Here is a 20,903-nt window from a genome sequence, read left to right on the forward strand (position 1 = left end):
GCTACTTTGAAAATATTGTACCAAATCAACAGACTGCTTTTGTTTTACAAGCTGAAGAGTATGCTAACAATTTGTCTAAAATTCAAGTAACAGAGGGTATGATTTGCTGCAATGAATTTGATGTATAAAGATATTCCCCCCTTTTTTTTTCTTTGACAGATCAGGAATTTTTATATCAGATTGAATTAGTTAGGTAAAAAGTTTTTTTCACGGGGTCGGAGTTTGTTTACTGGTGGCCACATGTGTTTTTGTGGTTTGTCCATGACCTGCAAAATAGAGAGTGGTAGATGCTAGTTTCTTTAGCACTTGGGGAGGGATTTTTGTTTTGCTTTTCTTTTGCCTTTTTTCTTTTTAGTAATTAATTATAATGTATTTACTTTGAATAACTTTGATGTTTTTGGATGGCAGATGATGACACTCAGGATCAAATTAATTTGTGGGAATTCTTCCTCGATAGGAGTGATGAAAAGGAACCTTATAAATTTTATAATAAGGAAAATGAATAAAGCAGTTAAGATTGAGTTTTAATATTAATGGGATTAATGGAACAATAAAAAGTAAGAAAATCTTGAAATATATTAAGAAATTGGGAGTTGATCTTGCTTTTTTTTTGCAAGAGACACATTTAACCTAAAAAGAGCACTTGAAATTAAAAAGAGATTGAGTAGATCAGGTAGTTTTTTCTTCAGTGGTAATTTTATTTAAGAAAAACCTGCCAGTTAAATGTGATTACAGATCCAGCAGTTAGACATATAATGGTAAATGGTCAAATATTTTTAGAGGAATGAACTTTCTTATATATATATATATATATATATATATATATATGCACCAAATATAGATGATGAAAAATTTATACAAGTTATTTGATTGAATTAGCAGATGTCCATGAAAATATTTTAGTAGGAGGACATTTTAATTTTTGTTTGGATCCTTTATTGGATAAATCATCAAGAACAACCATTAAATCTAAGGCACCTAAAACTTTATATTTAATGAAGAATTTAAACTTGATATATGAAGAAGGTTACATTTTCGAGATGAAGATTATTATTTATATTCTAATAGATTTATACATATTCTAGAATTGATTTTTTTTTTGCTTTTGGCTCAAAATCAATCAAGAGTTTTGAATATTATAAAACAAAAATAGTATCTGATCATTCTCCATTGTTGATAGAATTGGAATTTGCTGAAAAACAACAGTCAATATATAGATGGAGTTTAAATTCTTTATTATTGAAATGGGAAAATTATTGTTTTTTTGTAAGACAACATACTGAACTGTTTTTATTTACAAATTTACATTCAACAGAAGATGTGTTAAAAGCTTATTTATGAGGACAAATCACGTTACACTTCAAAAACTAAAAAGGAATATATGAAAGATATAGATAAGTTAGAGAAAGAAATAAATGTTGGAAAAAGAAATTCAAAAATCACTATCAGAGAATAAACATAGAAGTTTACTAATAAGAAATTATAATATAATGCTTATATATAGAACAGAAAAAAATTATATTACAATATAAACAGAATATTATGAATTAGGAGAATGATCTCACATTTTAGCTTGGCAATTAAAAGCAGAACAGACTTCTAGAACAATTAATGCAATACAACAAAGTAATAATGAAATGACATTTAAACCATTAGAAAAAAATGAAACAAAGAATTTTTTGAAAAATTATATGCATCTGAATCATTGCAAGATGAAGCAGTTATTGATGATTATTTGTCACAAATGATATTATTAAGACTAACTGAAACAGATAAATATGATTTAGATAGTCTTTTTACTGAACAAGAGGTCTATGGTGCACTTAATTGTTTACAAAATAATAAATCTCTGGGAGAAGATGGAATTCCAGTTGAATTTTATGAAGAATTTAAAGATTTGTTAATTCCTTTATTTATGAAGGTAATAGAACAAGCCTTTAGGTCACATAATCTTCCAGAAACATTTTCAAAATGATAATTATGGTTATTCCTAAAAAAGATAGAGATCCATTAAATCCAGTTTCTTATAGACCTATTTCATTGTTAAATGTTGATTTAAAATGATAGCAAAGGTATTAACAAATAGAATTAATGATTATCTTCCTGAATTAATAAACATTAATCAAACAGGTTTTGTTAAAAATAAACAAACTTCTGAAAATATAGTAAGATTATTAAGTATAATTAATTTGGCACAAAAGTAAAAAGACTTGTATAGTGGTAGCTTTAGATGCAGAAAAAGCTTTTGATAGGTTAGAATAGGATTTTTTATTTAAAGGTTTGGCTATGTTCAGTTTTAGATTGAATTTTGTAAATTGGATTAAAGCTCTTTATAAAAATCCTAAGGCTAACAGTTGAAAGGGTTTGTAGTAAATCAAACTGAACATAAGATTAGGTTATTTCCAGATAATGTGTAAGTATATTTAACTCAACCATGATTGTCATTATCTAGACTTTATAAGCAGTTGATAGAATATGGAAACATTTCAGCATATAAAATAAATTGGGATAAATATGAGGTAATGGAATTGGTACAGGGAGATTAATCTCAATGTCAAAAATATGTTCAATTTAAATGGACAGATAAGATTAAATATTTAGGTATATGTACATAATAATTTGAAAAAATTATATAAATTAAATTATATTCCATTATTTAAGAAAATAGATGAAGATTTTTTAAAAGTGGGTAAATTTACCTATTACTCTAATTAGAAGAGTTAGTTGTATTAAAATTAATATTTTTCCAAGAATTCAATATTTATTTCAGACTTGACCCATCTCTATGCCTCAAAAATTTTCAAGTTTTAAATAAACAAGTTAGGAGTTACAGGTGTTATTTTTCTGTTAAATCCTGAATTATTGCTGATGGGAAATTTTGAGAATATAACTGCTAAATTAGCTTCATCAGATTTTCAACTGAAATTTGTTAAATTAGATTTGGTAATAGCAAGGAAATGTATTGCTGTTACTTGGAAATCAGATGTTTCATTAACATTGAGAAGATGGCATTCAGAGATTCAAAGTTGTATTGCATTATAAAAAATTACATACAATTTGAGAGGTAAATATTCTATATTTTTACAGATTTGGGGCCCGTATGCTCGAATATTAGGATTAAAATTATAAATAGTTTTTTTAAGTCCTCTCGACCTGTGAAGTATTCCCTAAAAAAATTTTTCTTTGGGATCCTTGAGCATCTTACAAAGCAATCCAATTCAATATTAGGTTTTAGTAGGGTTCGTCAAGGTGGTGAGGAGGTGGGCAGGGATAGTTGGGCATTTAGGTTCTTTTTCTTATATTCAGCATATATTTATGTTCTCTAATATTAATTTATGACAATTAATTGTTATAATTGTCATATGTGTTAATTTTAAATAAAATATTCAAAATAAGTTCATTCTTGCTGCTGTGTCCCAGATATTGCTGGGTGCCGACTTCCTCAGAGGCCACTCACTGATGGTGGACTTAAAAGGGTGCTGGTTGGTGAATACCACAATGTTCCAGATTTTCTGCCTTGGAAAAGCCGAACTACTTATCCCGCACCAAGACACCATGAAGTACTTGAACAACAAATTTGCCAAACTTCTTGCAGAGTTTTGGGACATTATCACTCCCCAGTTCTCCAATGCCACACCCAAACATGGTGTCATACACCACATTCTCACCCAAGGACCTCCTCTACATGCCCGAGCCTGCCACCTGATAAGTTGTGGCTTGCAAAACGAGAGCTCCACAAAATGGAGGAACATGGAATCATATGCAGGTCTGATAGCCTGTGGGCTTCCCCGCTACATGTGGTGCCCAAAGCCATGGGAGACTGAGGACTTGGTGGGGATTACAGGTGCTACCACTGCAGACTGCTACTCTGTGCCCTATATACAGGACTTTACACCTTCATGGGACCAAGATATTTTCTAAAATTAGCTTGCTGTGTAGGTACAACCAAATGCCCGGAGAATGTGCCCAAGACGTCCATAATTCAGCCTCTTCAAATTTTTCAGAATGCCTTTTGGGCTCAAAAATGCTGCACAAACATTCCAACGACTGTTGGACGCAATGGAGCATGGCATGGACTTCCATTCTGTATACTTGGATGACATACTCATCTCCAGCCACTCCCACAAAGAACACTTGGAACATCTACATTTACTCTGCCACTGCCTACAGGAGTTCAAGCAAACTTTGAACTCTACCAAATGCAAATTCAAAAAATCCTCTATCAAGTTCTTGGGACATCAGATCAGCAGTTGGGATGTCATTCCATTGCCTAGCAAGGTGGGAGCCATCCTCATATTCACAAGCCCCGATACAATCAAAGGTCTCCAGGTATTTGTGGGGATAGTCAATTTCTATCATAGCTTTCTAACCTCTTCAGCTCATATTAAGAAACCACTCATATCCAGAGATGCCAAAGAACTCGAATGGACAAAGGAGATGGCGGTAGCATTTCAGCAGAACAAAGACACCCTCGCAAAGGCAACATTGCTAGTCCATCCACAAATGGATGCACCAAATGCCTTGATGATCAATGTGTCTGACTTGGCAGTAGGCAGGGACTTGGAACAAAACACCAAAAGACAATGGAAGCCTCTGGCATATTTTAGTAGGCACCTCCAGTCTCTGGAAATGAAATACAGCACATTCAATAGGAAATTGTCAGCTTTTTCCTAGTGGTCAGACACTTCCGCTATTTTTTGGAAGGCAAGGACTTAACAATTTTAACTGACCATGAACTGCTAATGTTTGCCTTCATGAAGACATCAATTCCCTGGTCAGCCCACCAGCAACACCACCAATTTTTGAATTTCAACCAGGATTAAAGATATCTCCGGCAAGAGTAATGTGGTGGCTGATGCCCTATCGTGTTCCATCATTCAAGCAGTATGTTCCCTCTTTCCAGGTGTAGACTACATGGTGCTCACCAAAGCTCAGTGCCAAGACAACAAATACCCTGCTTTTGGAACTGCTGTTGCGAGCCTGAAACTCGAGGATGTAACCTTTGGACTGCAAGGTACCATTCTCCTATGCAACATGTTCACAGGTCAGCCTCACCCTATTGTCCCTAATGTGGAGACATTGCACTTTCAATGCCATTCACAGACTATCCCTCTCTTCCATTCGAGTGACGGTCCACCTATTTGCCATCAAGTTTGTATGGCATGGACTTAAAAAGCACGTCATGTACTGGGCAAAGACATGCATGGACTGCCAATCTGCAAAAGTGCAAAGACATACGAAGGCACTGCTTCAGCCTTTCCAGCCATCGCAGCGCAGTTTCAACCATGTGCATGTCGATGTTGTTGGCCTGCTTCCGGAGTCACGAGGGTCTAGGTACTTGTTAACAGTTATCAACAGATTCAGTAGGTGATTAGAGGCAGTTCCTATGATGGCACCGATTGATTAGAGTGCCAGAGTTTATATTTCTGCCTGGGTATCTCGGTTTGACCTACCCACACATGTCACCTCCGACAGATGCCCACAGCTTACCTCCGCACTCCGGGAAGTTTTGTCACGACTGCTGGGAATGCAGCTCCACCACACAAAAGCCTGCCACCTGCAGTCGAATGGCCTGGTGGTGTGGTGCCATAGGTACCTGAAGGCTGCCCTGATAGCCCACCTCCAGGTACCTGATTGGGCAGACGAGCAGCCCATGCTTTTCCAGGGAATAAGAATGGCACTCAAAGAGGATCTAAACTCTTCATTGGTTGAGTTGGTTTATGGAGCCCCACTCATTACACCTGGGGAATTCATGCCCGCAGCATGCAGACAGGAGGGGCTACTCTCTGAAGTCTTAGGCAGACTGTGGGAGCGGCTTGGAAAATTAGCCCCAGTTCCTATTACAAGGCATGGAACAACAATACCCTTAATCCCAAAGGAACTCTGGGACTGTGAGAATGTGTTTGTGAGTAGAGGTGCACATGGGTCACCCTTACAGAGGCCAAATGAGAGACCCTTCAGAGTGCTACTATACTGGACATTGGGGGGCATCTAGAGACTTTTATCATTGACCAACTAAAGCCCACTCATCTCTACCTTCGATGCAAAGGCGCGGACGGCCACCCAAGGTGGATAGTAATAGCACCAGAGGTTTAGCCTCCTATCACCAATTCTCATGTAGCAGCTCACCAGAGGCTTAATCAAACCGGCTCGGTGTGATGACATCATATGGAATGCGCGGGGTTTTAAAAAGCTGCGTGTGGCTGTTTGACTTTTACTGAACTTCGACTCGACTACATCTGATCATTTTCTCATTCTTCATTACTCACTGCGACACAGTTGCTACACCTTGCACAAAATGAAGATTCATTGATCCAACTAAAAGTAATACCAGTCCTCATCTGACAAAATTATATTAAAAGCATGTTCCCAATCATTTTTAATCTTAGCCATTGAGGCTAATCTTTAATCCAATAAATCAATATAAATATGCAATATCAATCCACTATGAAAAAATTGTAAATCAAAAAATAAATCCAAAATATTTGATTCTGCAATTCGAGGAAAAGTGTCCAATTTAGACTGAACAAAATTCCTAACTTGAAAATATAAAAAAAAAATGTTAGAAAACTTGAATTTAACAGATGATTGTTCAAAAGAAGCAGTTACTTTGAATAAAGAAATCTTTGAAATTTTTAATAGCTAATCTCTACCATTGCTTAAAGCCTTCATCTAAGAATGAAGGCAGAAAAAAATGGTTATGTATAATAGAACAAGCCCAAAAAAATTTCCTAAATTGAGCCCAAGTTCTCAATCTAATTCTCATGATAAGATTATGTGTCAATTTAGAAAATGAAAAAGGTAAAGCAGAACCTAAAATTGCCAACATAGATGATTTTTTAGAAAAATTCAGACCATTTCTGTCCAAGAAGGGCCCAGTAATAAAATCTAAAATTTGGAAGTGACATTCCCTCATTCCTAATCGATTTCTGAAGATGAGCTTTACTGAGATGTGATTGTTTACCCTACCATATATATGAGGAAATAACTAAATCTAATGAATTTGAAAAGGATTTAGGTATAAAAATTGGCAAGGCTTGAAAAAAATACAAATAATTTAGGTAGAATATTCATTTTAATTGAATTAATGTGTCCAATCAATGTGTAATAGAAAGTCGTCACCATCCTGCTAATAATATTTTAATCAAATTAAATAATGCTATAAAATTTTCTTTCATAAGATTCTTATAACTTTTTGTAATAGTGATTTCTAAATATTGAAATTGATCATGAAAATTTCCAATTAAATGGAAATTTAGAATACATAGAAAGAGACCCTTTTAGAGGTAAAAGTTCACTCTTAGTAAATTTCTTTTATATCCTGAAAATTGTCCAACAAGAGGCATTTAAAGAGAAGTAATAAAGGGTATTAGTTTTATCAGATTTAATGTCAAAGAATGAGATCAGAGCAAGCACCTGGCTCCATAAATTGATAAGATTCTTGATGCACATGAAGTGGTTCATGCACTTCATATTAATTTTCCTTTAACCAAAGTAAATAAAACACTATTTTAATGTGAAACAACCATGTAATAAAGCAAATATAAATACGATTTAATATTTGAGCTCACCATACACACCAAATGTATCTTGTCCAAAGACTACATCAGCGGCTGTTTTTGTTTAAAATTCATTTGGATTAACCAGACAAAATCTACTCAACAAGACAGGAGGATAAACAGAGATCCTATGTGTTATGATTCCAGACAACAAATTGGTGTGGGAATTCAGTTGGTCTATTAGAATTCTACAAGAGTGTTTCTGAATTGGAAGATGTTAGATTTCATTTGATGAATAAGAATATAAATGGTTGATTTGTTTAGATTCAGTAAAAGGTTCTAGAAAAAGATTTGTTGGAATTCAGTGCAATAAAACCATGCTACATTCTGGGATATGATTTATTTGTTAGAATTTTAAACCTGATTACAAAATGCATGAATGAGCAATAGAAATACAAGGATCGTAATTACTTCAATTCTACTTCCCTGCACTAACCCCACTTTTTCTTTCATATCCACAATCTCATAATCTCTCCTTTGAATATTGCTCAGTGCTGAGCCACTGGGATCAAATCTGCACTGTTTCACTATTATAGACATGTTGTTCATTACATTGAAAGTCCAAAGCCACATATGCCATCTAATCTAATCAGTGCCCCATATAATTGCAGTAACTCCACTCAAATCCTCAATTGTCTACCTAACTGCTTGCCATTCATGATAAGTAGTCTGATATAGGACTTCAACAGTATCTACGATCTTGCTTGTTGGAAAGTACCTGAGAGTTGGGGCATAACATTTCATCTGAAATTTCAAGCGTGGGTTAGTGGGCATTTTGATTTTGTAGAATATTGCAAAATTATATCAATATGTCGACAATTATAATAAAGCATATGAACGCAAGATTTATTATGATCAGATGATCTTCTATGTCAGTACAATTTCCAGCGCCATTCCTATCTCTCTTGATCACCTTAATTTCTAGTAGTCTATTAATCTTTATATTAAATGATGTAATAACCAAGCCTTCACAGACATCTTAGATAGAGAATCTAAAAGTGCTACTGTCTGAGTTTAGGAATTTCTTCGCATCTCAGTCTTAAATAGCTTGCTCTTTATTCTAAAATAAATGCACCTTGATCCTAAACTCTTCAGCAAGGAGAAATGTCCTCCTATGTCTATTTGAGAAAACCTTGAAAAAATTGTTTTGATGGGATCTCCTCTCATTCTTTTAAAAAGTCTTGTATCATCCCAATCTGCTTGTGTAAGTAAGGATATAGATGAAAGTAAGCACCAGATTGGCAGATATATCATAAATTTGAAACAGTAACAATTTACAAAGGAACAAAAGAACCTGTGAATTCATGCTTGTTTCTTCGATACTGATGATTTGGCTGTCCTCCATGCCAAACTAGATAATACTTTTCCAAGTAGAGGCAGTTCATCTCCAAACATGCATCTCTGGAAATGACCAAATGGATGAGCAGTGATCTTACAGCTGGATGCATTAATGACATCTCCAATCTCAGCAGGTTACCATCACATATCCATTCCAGAGCTGAAACCACCTGGAACAATGGTTCTCAACTTTTTTCTTTCTACTCGCATACCACCTATGCCATAGGTGCTCCGTGATTAGTAATGGATTACTTAAGGTGATATGTGAGTGGGAAAAAAATAACATTGAGAACCACTGATCTGGAACAACATAATACAATACCTTCTCCTCAAGGATTAACAATTGCAAGTATCTTGGGAAAAGCATGGCTGAGCTGAACCAGACTGACCAACAAATTTCTTGTGGAATTTGATATGTGTTTTGAACTTGCAGTTGAAATCACACCTTTTATATTTGTGTTTCTTCTTTACAGCAACCTGCTGAAATTCTGAAACAAATTTCTACTGTTGTTCTGGAACCTTCTGAAAAATTGGTGATGAAAGCAACCAAGAATCAATCAGGGAAAGGCTTCCTTGCCAGTGGTAAGAAGTGAATCTGTCTATTGCCTTAAAAACAGAAATTATGATGTCATCACAACTCTAGAAGTTGGCTATGTTATTTCTCTGTATGTGGTTGTGTCTGGTTTGTACCATACACAAATAAATTCCATTTGTCAGGTTTGATAGCAATTACTTTTCCTTTCCAAAATAGATGTAGAGAATTGTTAATTTTAAAATAACAGAACATGATTTTTAAAATAATAGTCCAAAGCTAAAAATGGATATGGTGAAAATACCACATTCTATGTCGTTATGTTACCAAATTGCAATTAAATGGCCAATTCTTTCCAACTGGCAATAAGTACTGCAGCAAGTTCCAGCTGCTATTATGTATTGCCATAACAACTTGTACAATAGGACTTGCAACAGCCATGTGATCAATCTGATATATATTTGTACATTTATGTCTGTTCATTCATCTGTTCTCCATGCAAATCAAATATGGAGCACTCTAGAAATATCCAAGGAGGTTCAGTAGGGGTAACATTTGATTTTGAATGTCATGATATCATTGAATTTAACCTTTAAGGTCATATGAAGTTCAAAAGTAATTTTTGACCAGTTTGCACTTACTTGCATTACTGTTTATTATGCAAGTATTTACTAGCACTGACTTTTGCAATATTGTTTACTCTAATTGTGGTAACATTTGATGCTAAATATCATGTGAAGTTCAAAAAATAAATTGAACTTGCACCAGGACACCTCAATTAGTTACAGTGCTGTGTATGAATGTACATTCAGAATAAAAACAAATGGCCAAACCCAGTTCAATCTGGGACCAAAAAAGCGAAGCAACATTGGCAGAAGCTCTTGACAAATCTGTAGAGTTAGACAAAGGAGAAAGCAAGAGACAACAGAGGAACGTCAGTCTTGCCTCACTGTTGATACTTCCAGACATGCAAGGACCAGGCAGCAGGAAACAAAACAGCAGCCATGCACCTGTCTCAGTGCTCAGGGCTCCAGACAAACAAGGAGCAGGCAGCAGGAAACAAAACAGCAGCCATGCGCCTGTCTCAGTGCTCAGGGCTCCAGACAAACAAGGAGCAGGCAGCAGGAAACAAAACAGCAGCCATGCGCCTGTTTCAGTGCTCAGGGCTCCAGACACACAAGGAGCAGGCAGCACGAAACAAAGCAGCAGTGATACGTCTGTCTCAGTGCTCAGTTTATTATGAAGTACTTAGCTGAGAATTGTTTATCTTTTTTGCCACAAGTGAACTTTGTTTGAACCATGTATCTCTGTTGCAAAGAATATAAAAGTTGTGTTGGAAAAAATATATTAAGCAGAATTACCATGAAGTTTTTTAGTATTTTGTTTCATGTAGTCAACAACTGAGTGTTTTATTTCCCGGGCAATACTTGGTATCCTGCTAGTCTGAAATATTTTTCATAACAGAAACCACTACAGAACCAACAGCTGGAGAAGCTGACACCTCACCACTGAGTTGTAAGTTGGTGAGCTGCAAAGAGAAGATGAGCAGCATTTGGAGTGAACAACGGAGGCAACAAAGGGAAAGGTTAAAGATGGAGGAAGCTGAACTGCGTAGACAGCTGGAGGTTTGTTGTATACATCAAATGAGAATGATTTATTATCTTTTACCCTTTTCAACTGAAAGAATGGTGTTGTATTAGTAAATGGGTGGTCATCATGAATGTTTAAGTGGTACTGAGTGGTAGTTGTTTAAAATAACACCTGTATTTGTTTGCTCTAAAGTGTTTCTTATTTTCCACGTTTAATGACTTGTCCAGTATTTGTGACTGTTACAGTTCCGTTGTTTTTATTGCAGGTGTATGATGCTTATATCAGTCGGTCACAAGCTGAATTGATTTTGGACACTGACGTCAATTATATTCAAAAGCCTCAAATTAAAACCCCTACTGCTGCCCAGTGCAAGTCACGTGTGAATTTTCCTTGGCTGCAGAGGTACAGAGAAATGTTAAACATTACAAATACATTCCCAAATGAAGGTCTTGTTATATGTTATCCATTTATGACAATGAAATCTAATCTGCAGGGCCTAACTGATATATTTTCAATGAATGCTGGAATTGAAGTGGCTTGGGGACATGATCACCAGTTTCCAGTCCAACTGTGGGCATACTTTCCAACTCCTTGCCTTGAGAAAAGAGCACAGGAAAAATTCAGTTGAATTCTCATTTCAGTTTGTAATCCCTTGATATTTTACTGGAAAAACCACAGATTGTTAAAATTGGATAAGACCAGGAACATTCACAGGATGAAACCAGCAGAAACATCCTTTCTCCCAGTACTCTTTGAACACATCAGGGATGTGCATGGGTACAAGTGATATGTAAGGGTTAAACGTACTACAAAATTGGGTGTGTTTAAATTCCTGAGAATGCCCCTGTGCTTGGCTTTGAAGTCCTGAATATTATGGTCCTGTGTTTTCCTGCCTTGTGTATAGAGTTACTTTTGGTTGTAAAATGATTGAAAAGCAGGAGGAATCAAAAAGAAACAGAAAAAGATAAGTATAGAGAATGACCATGGAAAAAATGCACAAAAAGATCAGATAAGGAGAAAAAGGAGTTGAAACCAAAATTTCAAACAAATTGCAATGAGGAGTACACTGAGAGGCACCTCCATCCCCATTACTTCATCCCCAGTAATCAGTGTAAAAATATACACTAACATCATGGATGAGTGAACTTATTCATGCTAGGGATGCTCACTTGCATATTCCTGCAAAATGCAATAAATTTAGATTCTTCTGCACTTACCTACCCCAGAACATGATAAAATTGAATTCCTTGAAGAAGGCCTTGGGCACAAAACATTGGTTATATATCTTTATCTTCTATGGGCACTATATGACCTGCTGAGTTCCTCCGACATTTTTCTGTTTTTAATATTGCGTCTTTCATTTAATATTACAATTGAATGTGAGCTTCAATTAAATGTACAAGGGAGAAATAATGAAAGAATTTCTACCTCCACCTAGATCCAATCTTCTTCAACATTCAGCAAAAGAAGGTGCTATGGTACTTCAGTCACAAGACTTGCCTTCAGAGCAAGGTAGGGGATACAAAAAAGGCTGGAAACAATGCCGATGTTCATTATTGCTTCTGATTTAAATTGATGGTAACTTCTGATATCATGCATGCACGGTTAAGCAGAACTATGGAAAATGCTTTGGTTGATGACCTCTTTACTTGACATTGTGCTCTCCTATAGCCTTTGCATATGCAATCACAATCGGTCATTTTACATGAATTTAAAACTTCAAAATATTAAGCCTTGTTTTATCCTGAGCAATTTACTTTTTAATAGAGTTCCTCATTATATCTATTACTGAACATCCTTTTTGGCCTTAAAAATTGAATGTTTCATTTCTGGAGTCTCATTCACTGAGAATGATAGATAAAAAAAAATTGCATGTTTTTTCAAATGAAAATCTTGTGATTTATTCCTTATGTTTGATATTTGATATGGTCTCAAGTGGCTCTCAGTTTAAGTGCAAGTTTATTATCATCCAGTTGCACAAGTACAACCTGACAAAAAAGTGTCCTCTGGTCCTCATTCTTCGGTCCAGTTTAGTACTTCTCCATGCAATAATTTCAAATATGAAATAGAATTCTTACATATTTTCTGCTTTCCAGACTCTGAGATTTCTTCAATTTGCAAATAACCCCACCTGATTGCTGCATTGTTTCTTCATGCCTTTTCTTTTCTCTGTAGCCATACATTCAGAGTAATATGTGGAATTGGGAAATCAATGCTCAAAATTCCACAAAAATCTTTCTGTTGTGCTTTTCAAGGTCCACTTTGAGCATTAGCCCAATGTTGCTGACAGCAAACTCCAAAACAATTTTTCTTAAAACAATTGTTTCTTTTATGTTGCACACAATGTAAACAAGTGTGCACAGAATTACATAGGCTACAGATAATTTACAGCACAGTCTCCTTTCCTTACTCTAGCAGGATATTTTCTAATTTTTTTTCTCTCTTAAGTACTAAGCCAGATGCATCACTCAGATGCATCTTTGATTCGGTACTCCTTTGGAAAGGCCTGAATGTTTTTTTTTAAAAATGCAGCTAGAGAGCTGCAGGTAGAAACTGCCCAATAGATTAAGGTAGAGGTACGACAATTTTTTTTTAACTGCCTGCCTATTACTTGAGCACAATGGAAAGGGAAATGTGCCCCTGCAATGCAGGAAGATGACGCAAGAAGAGATTGAATGTGGTCTTATTGTCACATTGTCATTTCAGATAAAAAGGCTAAAGATGTAGTGAACACTTTGAAACCACAAGAGATGGCTGCAGCCGAGGATTTACCCTCACCTAGCAAAACTAAGAATGATGAAAAGCTGTCTCATAGCCCCAAACCCCAGCCACATCCTCCTTCCAATTCTCTTGACTGTTTGCAGACTGAAGAAAACCACCCAGAAATTGCTAAACTGTGTGTCCACCCAGATTCGCTAGACACTTTGAATATTGCTGCAAAGCAATCAGTTCCATCCACCAACTTCAAGGAAGAGATTCTACAATGCAATGTGTCTGACTATTCAGCTTGCAATAGAACCAGTAGCAGTGATCTAGTGGCTAAAATATTTTCTGCTGAACAAAATGTGGCCATGTTGCCATTAAAACAAAGAGAATCATTGTTTGAAAGGATAGCCCAGTTGCATCCAAATGATTTTTGGAGCAATTTTCCCATGAAGATATCAGATACTTATTTACAAATCTCTCAGTATTTGGAGAAAAGCAATACCAGTCTGGATGCAGATCAAGGAGAAGAATTTGAGATGAATCAATCAAGCACTTTTGTTATGAATGCAGAAGACATCAAAGAAAATAGATTTGGATTTTGTTTTAATTTGACAAATCTCTCTGGTTTCATGCCTTCTTCTAACCAACAACCTGCTTTGGAATTAAGATCAAGTGAAATTAGTTGCCAAGAAATGATAGCTGCTGAATCACCCCCTTGGAAAGCTGATGATCTTTGTGCACAAGCTTCAGTTCCTCTTCCACTGAAAAGCAGTTGCTGGCTGAAAGAGGATGCAGGTTTGTTACATTGTCAGTGGATCCTTGCTCGAGACTTCAGGACTGCAGAAGTTATTTCTGCAGTAAATTTCCTTTCATTCATTGATGATTTTTCCAGCATTGAAGATAAGTCAGAAGACATTGTTTTGTTAAACAGAGGGAAAGCGCAATTGTCTGGGAAAGGTATTTTGTGTACTAATGAAACATTCCAATCTTTAGCCCAAGAAGCAAATTCGTTAAGAAGTGAAGCAGTTGAAGAACTTGCCTTGTATATCAAAGATCTGGAACCTGCATCAATATCAGGCATTGCATCAACAAGTGTTAAAATTATATTCTTGAATGCTGAAGGAATGTTGTGCAGTCAACAAGATTTATTGCCAGTTTTAAAGACCAGTTGCAAAAAGAAATCTTTGGACATTCCATTCATTAACTCATCAGCTCAAAAGGAAAAGATATCTCTCGTGGAAGAAATCTCATTCATAAATGAAGAGTTATCATCTCCAATTAAGGAAGATAATATGCACTGTATGAATGAGTTTAAATCTGTAGTTGATGAATCAATGCTGTATGAAAATGAAACCTTTTCACCTCCTGCTGAAGCAAGTATTTCGTTTGAAAATGAAGACTTTCCTCCACTGCCTGAGGAAATTATTATATGCCAAAACAAAGAGCTTTCATCTCCATCAAGAGAAAGTGGAAATGTTCGAACTGAAGACTTAGCACCTTCGTCTACTGGCAACTCTTCTATATATGAATCATCTGTGAGTGATAAAAAATCTGTTGATTTCACTTGCCTTTCTCCTCCACATATTGAAAAAATGATGGAAGAAATCAAAAGCAATGTTGCAGAGAAATGTCCCCTCAGGACAAGTGGGGACCAGGAAACAACTGCACAGTTTTGTGGAGATAGTCTCTTGGTAGTACCCTTAAGAATTCACCAATCTCAAACAGAACAACGAATGGGCAATCATTTAAAATGGTTTCCTGTCAAAGATCAAGTGATGGTAGATAATAAGGAGCCTGATTCCTTAACATTTAAAGGACACACAACATTTGGTCAGGATTATTGTGGTGGTGCAGAACTACATAAATCAAAAGGAAAACATTATGGAGCCTTTTTTGAGCTGAAATATATTGAATCCAGAATGAAATGTGGCAAATTTGTCACTCCAGAAGAGATTTCCCAACAATGGCATAATTTTGATGATATTACTGATATCATTAACTGTGAAGACTCCTTCTCTGAGGGACCACCAATGCCCTACCAGAGAAATCTGGATGAGGAGTTGAAACAAGCTCATTCTTTTGAAGAAGAACCTGAAGAGAAAGTAAATGAAAAGGGAATTGCTCCAAAGACAAGGGATAAAAGGCCTATTTCAGACCAAGGTGACCAGGGAGAGGCACATTGGAGTGGTCGCAATGATCTTGAGCTGGAATGGGTAATTCTGGAGAGAACAAAGACAGTTGAATCTTTTTTAGGTTCTCAAGATTTGTGTGATGCTGAATTGGAGCATTTAGATGCTCATCTCAATTCAGGTTTAGTCTGTACTTGGGCACAACAGCACTCAATGGGCAAAAACAGTGAGCAGTCAGTGAATGATGCTGAAGAATATCTCTCTGAACATCTTGCAGAAGGAACTTTGAGTGAAGTGACCAGCATCAGAGACCAGAAAAATCAAAACACCCAAAAGAGGGTCAGCCAACATCATATTCAGCAATGTTATTCTGAATTAACTCATCAAAAATTCCAGCCAGTGAAAGGACGGAGAGATCACGACAGATCCTACAAAGAGGACTCTGGCCTTTATATACCAGACTATATGCAGCTCCAAGATAAAAGTAGAATTGCAAAGGCAAGCTGCAGTCAAAATTCTATTGATAATGTGACTAAAAAATTAATTATAGAAATCATAGATGAAGCCAGAAAAGAATACAAAAAAATCAAGAGAAAAGGTATTGGAAATAAAGAAGCAAAACTAATTCTCTGTCCACAGCCTGCAGTAGAATGTTGGACTGTGAGTACTGATACAATTTATTTAAAGTAATTGTTTCAATATAATTAATTAATGAATTGCATAAGAGGGGTGGAAGGAAACTTTTACACAGCAGTTATGACCTGGAATGCAGTGTATCAAAGGGAGTTAATGGAAGCAACAGTAACTTTAAAGAGGAATTGGATGAATTATTTCAAAGGAAAAATTTGCTGAGCTAAAGGGAAGGAAAGTGAGAGTCAAACCAATCAAATATCCCTTTCAAAGGTACAATGGAATAGTTTCCTTCATGTTGTATGATTTTATATTGGGTAATCCTTCTTAATATACTGAACAATACTTTATTTCCTCATGGCCCTTCGCAGTGATTCAGGTAGACAAAAGATCTAAAGAATGCCACAATGTTCTTTCTTTCCTAGCCAGTATGTTACCCTGAAAAAGACAGACTTAAAACAGATTGGTTGCTAATGGGAAACTGATGGTTTGGAATAGTTACCTGACTTTTTTTAAAATTAAAGCATGTATAAATAAACCTGCTGACTTAGTCTTTGATTTTTTAAATTATTCCCCTGGCTTTCTGCATGGAGATGTCTAGAGCCTTTTATTTGATGAGTGGAAAACCAAAATCCATGTAACATTGTTCACTGGAGAAGTATAATATGCTGAACCAAGTCATTGCACAACTTCAAATTAACTGTTCTCTTGCAAGCAGATGAAGTGTACTAGGATTACTTCATTTGTAGATGCAAGAAAATTCTCATCCAACTCCTAGGATTTGACCACATTCTCCACGTGATTACTTCTGGTGCAGTCCTGAGACATTAAGCTAGTTTTGTTTTCCCTCCAGTTTACATGAGCCAAAAAAAAGTATAATCTTAAAGAAAAGTTTGAGAAATCGCTCCTGTTCTCCAATCAATATATATTGCTCCAACCAGCCAGTTGTATGGAACAGATTTTCTGGCTATTATTTCCTTGGCTGTCAGATCTTTTTGACATGATCTAGCTGCTTTGCTTCCCATGTTGCAGCTTGCTAATTTCCCCCTCCTCGTTCTTTTATAGTCTATGTCACAAAAGCAAGTTGTCTAAATGTAGAAATTCAATTCAAATTTGTTGTTCTTTACAATTTTTTTTAAGCAATTCAAAATGATGCATAATGCATGGATATCTGGATATAGCCAGGGTATAGGAAATGAAAATCTGAAAGGACTACAGCCATTCTTCAGAACCAAAACCAGTGGGCAGATGTTTCTCTTAGATCATTGCTGTTCTGCTCCCTGGAGGCAGTCAGATGAAACTATTTTTATTGTGCCTCATCACTTCACAGACATTCAACATTTAGTTTTGTAAATGCTGTCAATGCTCCATGAAGCCAACCTGGCCAACTTCAAGCAGGCAAAGAGACCAATGTGTTGGAGGGTTAAAAAGAAAGGAAACAAACAGATAAATGCCATCAGCTCATATTGCTCAGAAATGCAAGATCCTCCTGCCTTGAGGTTAAACTGGAAATAAGACTTATCACAGAGAAAATATAGTGTAGCTATCTAGGTTAGGTAGAACAAAAGGGAGAAAGAACCAAAGGATATGCTGGCACAGGCAAAGTTTTGCGACAGGAAGGAATTTTATGTTGAGAATAAACACTGCCACAGACCAAACAGTCAAAATGGTCTATGCTCCATATAGTTCGGCCACACAAACCAAAAGGTCTGCAATTTTCACTCAATTGGTGCCATGCTATAGTTTGAGGAGATGTATCAAACCAATGTATGCTGTTTTAGGAATTTGGTGACAAAATCCGAGGCGGCCAAGTGAGAAAATCCTTCTGTCCATTTCACTCCAGGAACTTGAGCGCAACATTTCAGGACAATTCTTTCCAGTGCAGAAGTGAGGCTGAGCCACCACCAGAAAATCTGACTTCTACATAAGAGGCTAAATAGAGGCTTTCTTCCCTATAAAGTCCACAAATTAAGACGTGGATTGTCCAGTGTTTATTTCTCAGCAGGCACCACCTAAACATCATCTGAGTGATATTTAAGAGGAGCTCAGTCAGTAGGATAGGGAAACTGGTCCTAGAAATCCAAAGATTTGTGTCTGTTTTCCCTCTGCTCTGCTGAATGCAAAGACTGAAATCACATTGGAAGTTGTTTCATAAATTCAAAGTTAATACCAAATTGCCAGGATGTTGATGGGGAATGTGTTTCTTTCAGTTTCTTTGAAAGTTGTTTAATCCTGCTGTCATTTGAAATATGCCACACTTTTCTTGATTTTATCTGATTTATCCCTGTTTCTTGTTCACATAGGCTATTTTTTATTTGACCTGATATTTTCCAAAATGCCTTGATAAAAGAGCCAAAGATTACACCAGATACCTATTTTTAATGTTTTAAATTTAAATATGCAACATCGTAACAAGCCCTTTTGGCTCACGACTGTGTCACCTAATTAACCTCAACCCCCAGTACTTGTGAACAGTGGGAGGAAACCAAAGCATCCAGGGGAACCCATGCAGACATGGGGAGAATGTACAAACTCCTTACAGACAGTGTGGCCCCGATCATTGGTTCTGTAACAGTGTTGCACTAACTGCTAAGCTAACATAACCAAACAGTGTAAAAAGATTTTTTTTTCTCCATTAAGTGGTGTCTCCTCATTTCTTTTCTTTTTCTGTGCCTTATATTGGTCAATCTGTGAACTTAATGTTTGTGTTGAGTTATAAAATTATTGGAACAGCAGATTGTGAGAATTTTCCACAAAACTGCAGATGTTCTTTTCTAAAAATTATGCATCTGTTTCTTTTCTCTTTGCCATGGTCCATTTTCAGCTTTTTGCATTCCCAAAGTTATCCTCAAACTGTGGACAACTGACTGAATGAAATCACAATCTGTCCCTGTTGTGTATTTTTCCCTATTTTTACCTTTGTGGTAAAATATGTAAATCAGGATACAATGTAACTGAGAAGTAAAAATCACTCCATTGGATGTTCCATGACACACAAATAATGGACAATTTCCCAACCATGAAGCACTCTGCATCTGAGACACGAGGAATCATTCATGGCAAAAAGGCAACTCAACATTCCACTCAGAGCACAGAATAAGCACCAGAGGAATAGGTTCTTCTGTCCCTACCAAACATATGCCAGATGAAATTAAATCTTTCTGTTTCCATCTCCGGCCATTCCCAGCAAATTCATGTTGTATATTGAGAAGCTTCTTAAATTCTCCTATCTTTTCTGCTTTCACCACTGTGTCAAGCACATCAATCTGTGCAGTTAAAAAACACCTTGCCTTGCAAATCTTCTCAAAATGTTACCCCACTCTCCCTCATATTAAGCATATGTTCAATGATAATTGAATCTTTTACCCTCGCAAATTTAAAAAAAACTATTTTCTATCATTTCCATGCCTCTCGTAATTTTATGTTTCTATCAGATCTTCTTAAATCTCCATCATAAGACCTTAAGACATAGGAGCAGAAATAGACGATTCAGCTCAAGTTCACACCATCATTTAATCATTAGCTGATCCATTTTCCCACTCAACCCAACTGCCTGGCCTTTTCCCCATAACCCTCGATGACGTGACTAATGAGGGTATCAAGGGATATGAGGAAAAGGCTGGAAACTGGAACTAGCATCGAGTAGCTTTGTGTAGATTTACGGAACAGACTCGATGAGCCTAGTGGCCGCCTTCTGTGCCTTTGTCTTGTGAATATTGTAATCAAGAACCATTCAATCTCTGACTTGAATGCATCTAGTGACCTGGCCTCCACAAATACCTGTGGAAACAAATTCCCCAGATTTACCACCCTTTGGCTGAAGTTATTCCTCCACATCTCTGTTCCAAACAGACAATTTCCATCCTGAAATTGTGCCATCTTGTTCTCCAATCTCTCACCATGGGAAACAACCTTTTCTGTCCATGCCTTTCAACATTCAAAATGTTTCAATGAGATAAACATCCTCGATAGCACAACCTTGTGCACAAGTCCAAATGGATATCACTAAAGCAACAGAACACATCGTACAGTGTCCTCCATAATGTTTGGGACAAGACACTTTTTTCCTTTATTTGCCCCTGTGATCCACAGTTTTAATTTTAAAAAAATATTTTATTTATAGATTTTCAAACTCAATTTCCAGTTATCAATCACAAATTAGTCATCCATTATATACAAAATTTGCCATTCAGTCTGAACCATTTTCCCTCATCACACTCAACAGACCATAATTATGCACAACATTCAAGACACCCACAACAAAGGTAGGGAACACATCAGGGATTTGTCACAGCCCCTTAGCTGCTACATTTTTTTGACTTTACTTGATGGGGATGGAATGGGCCTCCTCTGCCCCTCCCTCAGTAGAAGGCTAGAAGGGGAATGCAGGGCAGTGAGATGCACAGCTCCACACTATAA

At 36.4% G+C, this 20,903-nt stretch overlaps 1 protein-coding gene across 1 annotated transcript in view; it reads left to right on the forward strand.

Annotated features, from left to right (window-relative positions):
- Window positions 1-17,007, forward strand: part of LOC138753238 (uncharacterized) — a 94,537-nt gene extending 77,530 nt beyond the window's left edge. Inside the window, exons 20-24 of the mRNA XM_069916044.1 lie at window positions 9,371-9,479; window positions 10,894-11,054; window positions 11,285-11,421; window positions 12,458-12,531; window positions 13,726-17,007. Coding sequence (XP_069772145.1) covers window positions 9,371-9,479; window positions 10,894-11,054; window positions 11,285-11,421; window positions 12,458-12,531; window positions 13,726-16,544 — 3,300 coding nt within the window. The 3' untranslated portion in view covers window positions 16,545-17,007. The remainder of the gene's footprint in view (window positions 1-9,370; window positions 9,480-10,893; window positions 11,055-11,284; window positions 11,422-12,457; window positions 12,532-13,725) is intronic.
- The last annotated feature ends 3,896 nt before the right edge of the window (window positions 17,008-20,903 follow it).

This window comes from Narcine bancroftii, chromosome 1 (genome assembly GCF_036971445.1).
Source record: "Narcine bancroftii isolate sNarBan1 chromosome 1, sNarBan1.hap1, whole genome shotgun sequence".
Taxonomy (NCBI): Eukaryota; Metazoa; Chordata; class Chondrichthyes; order Torpediniformes; family Narcinidae; genus Narcine; species Narcine bancroftii.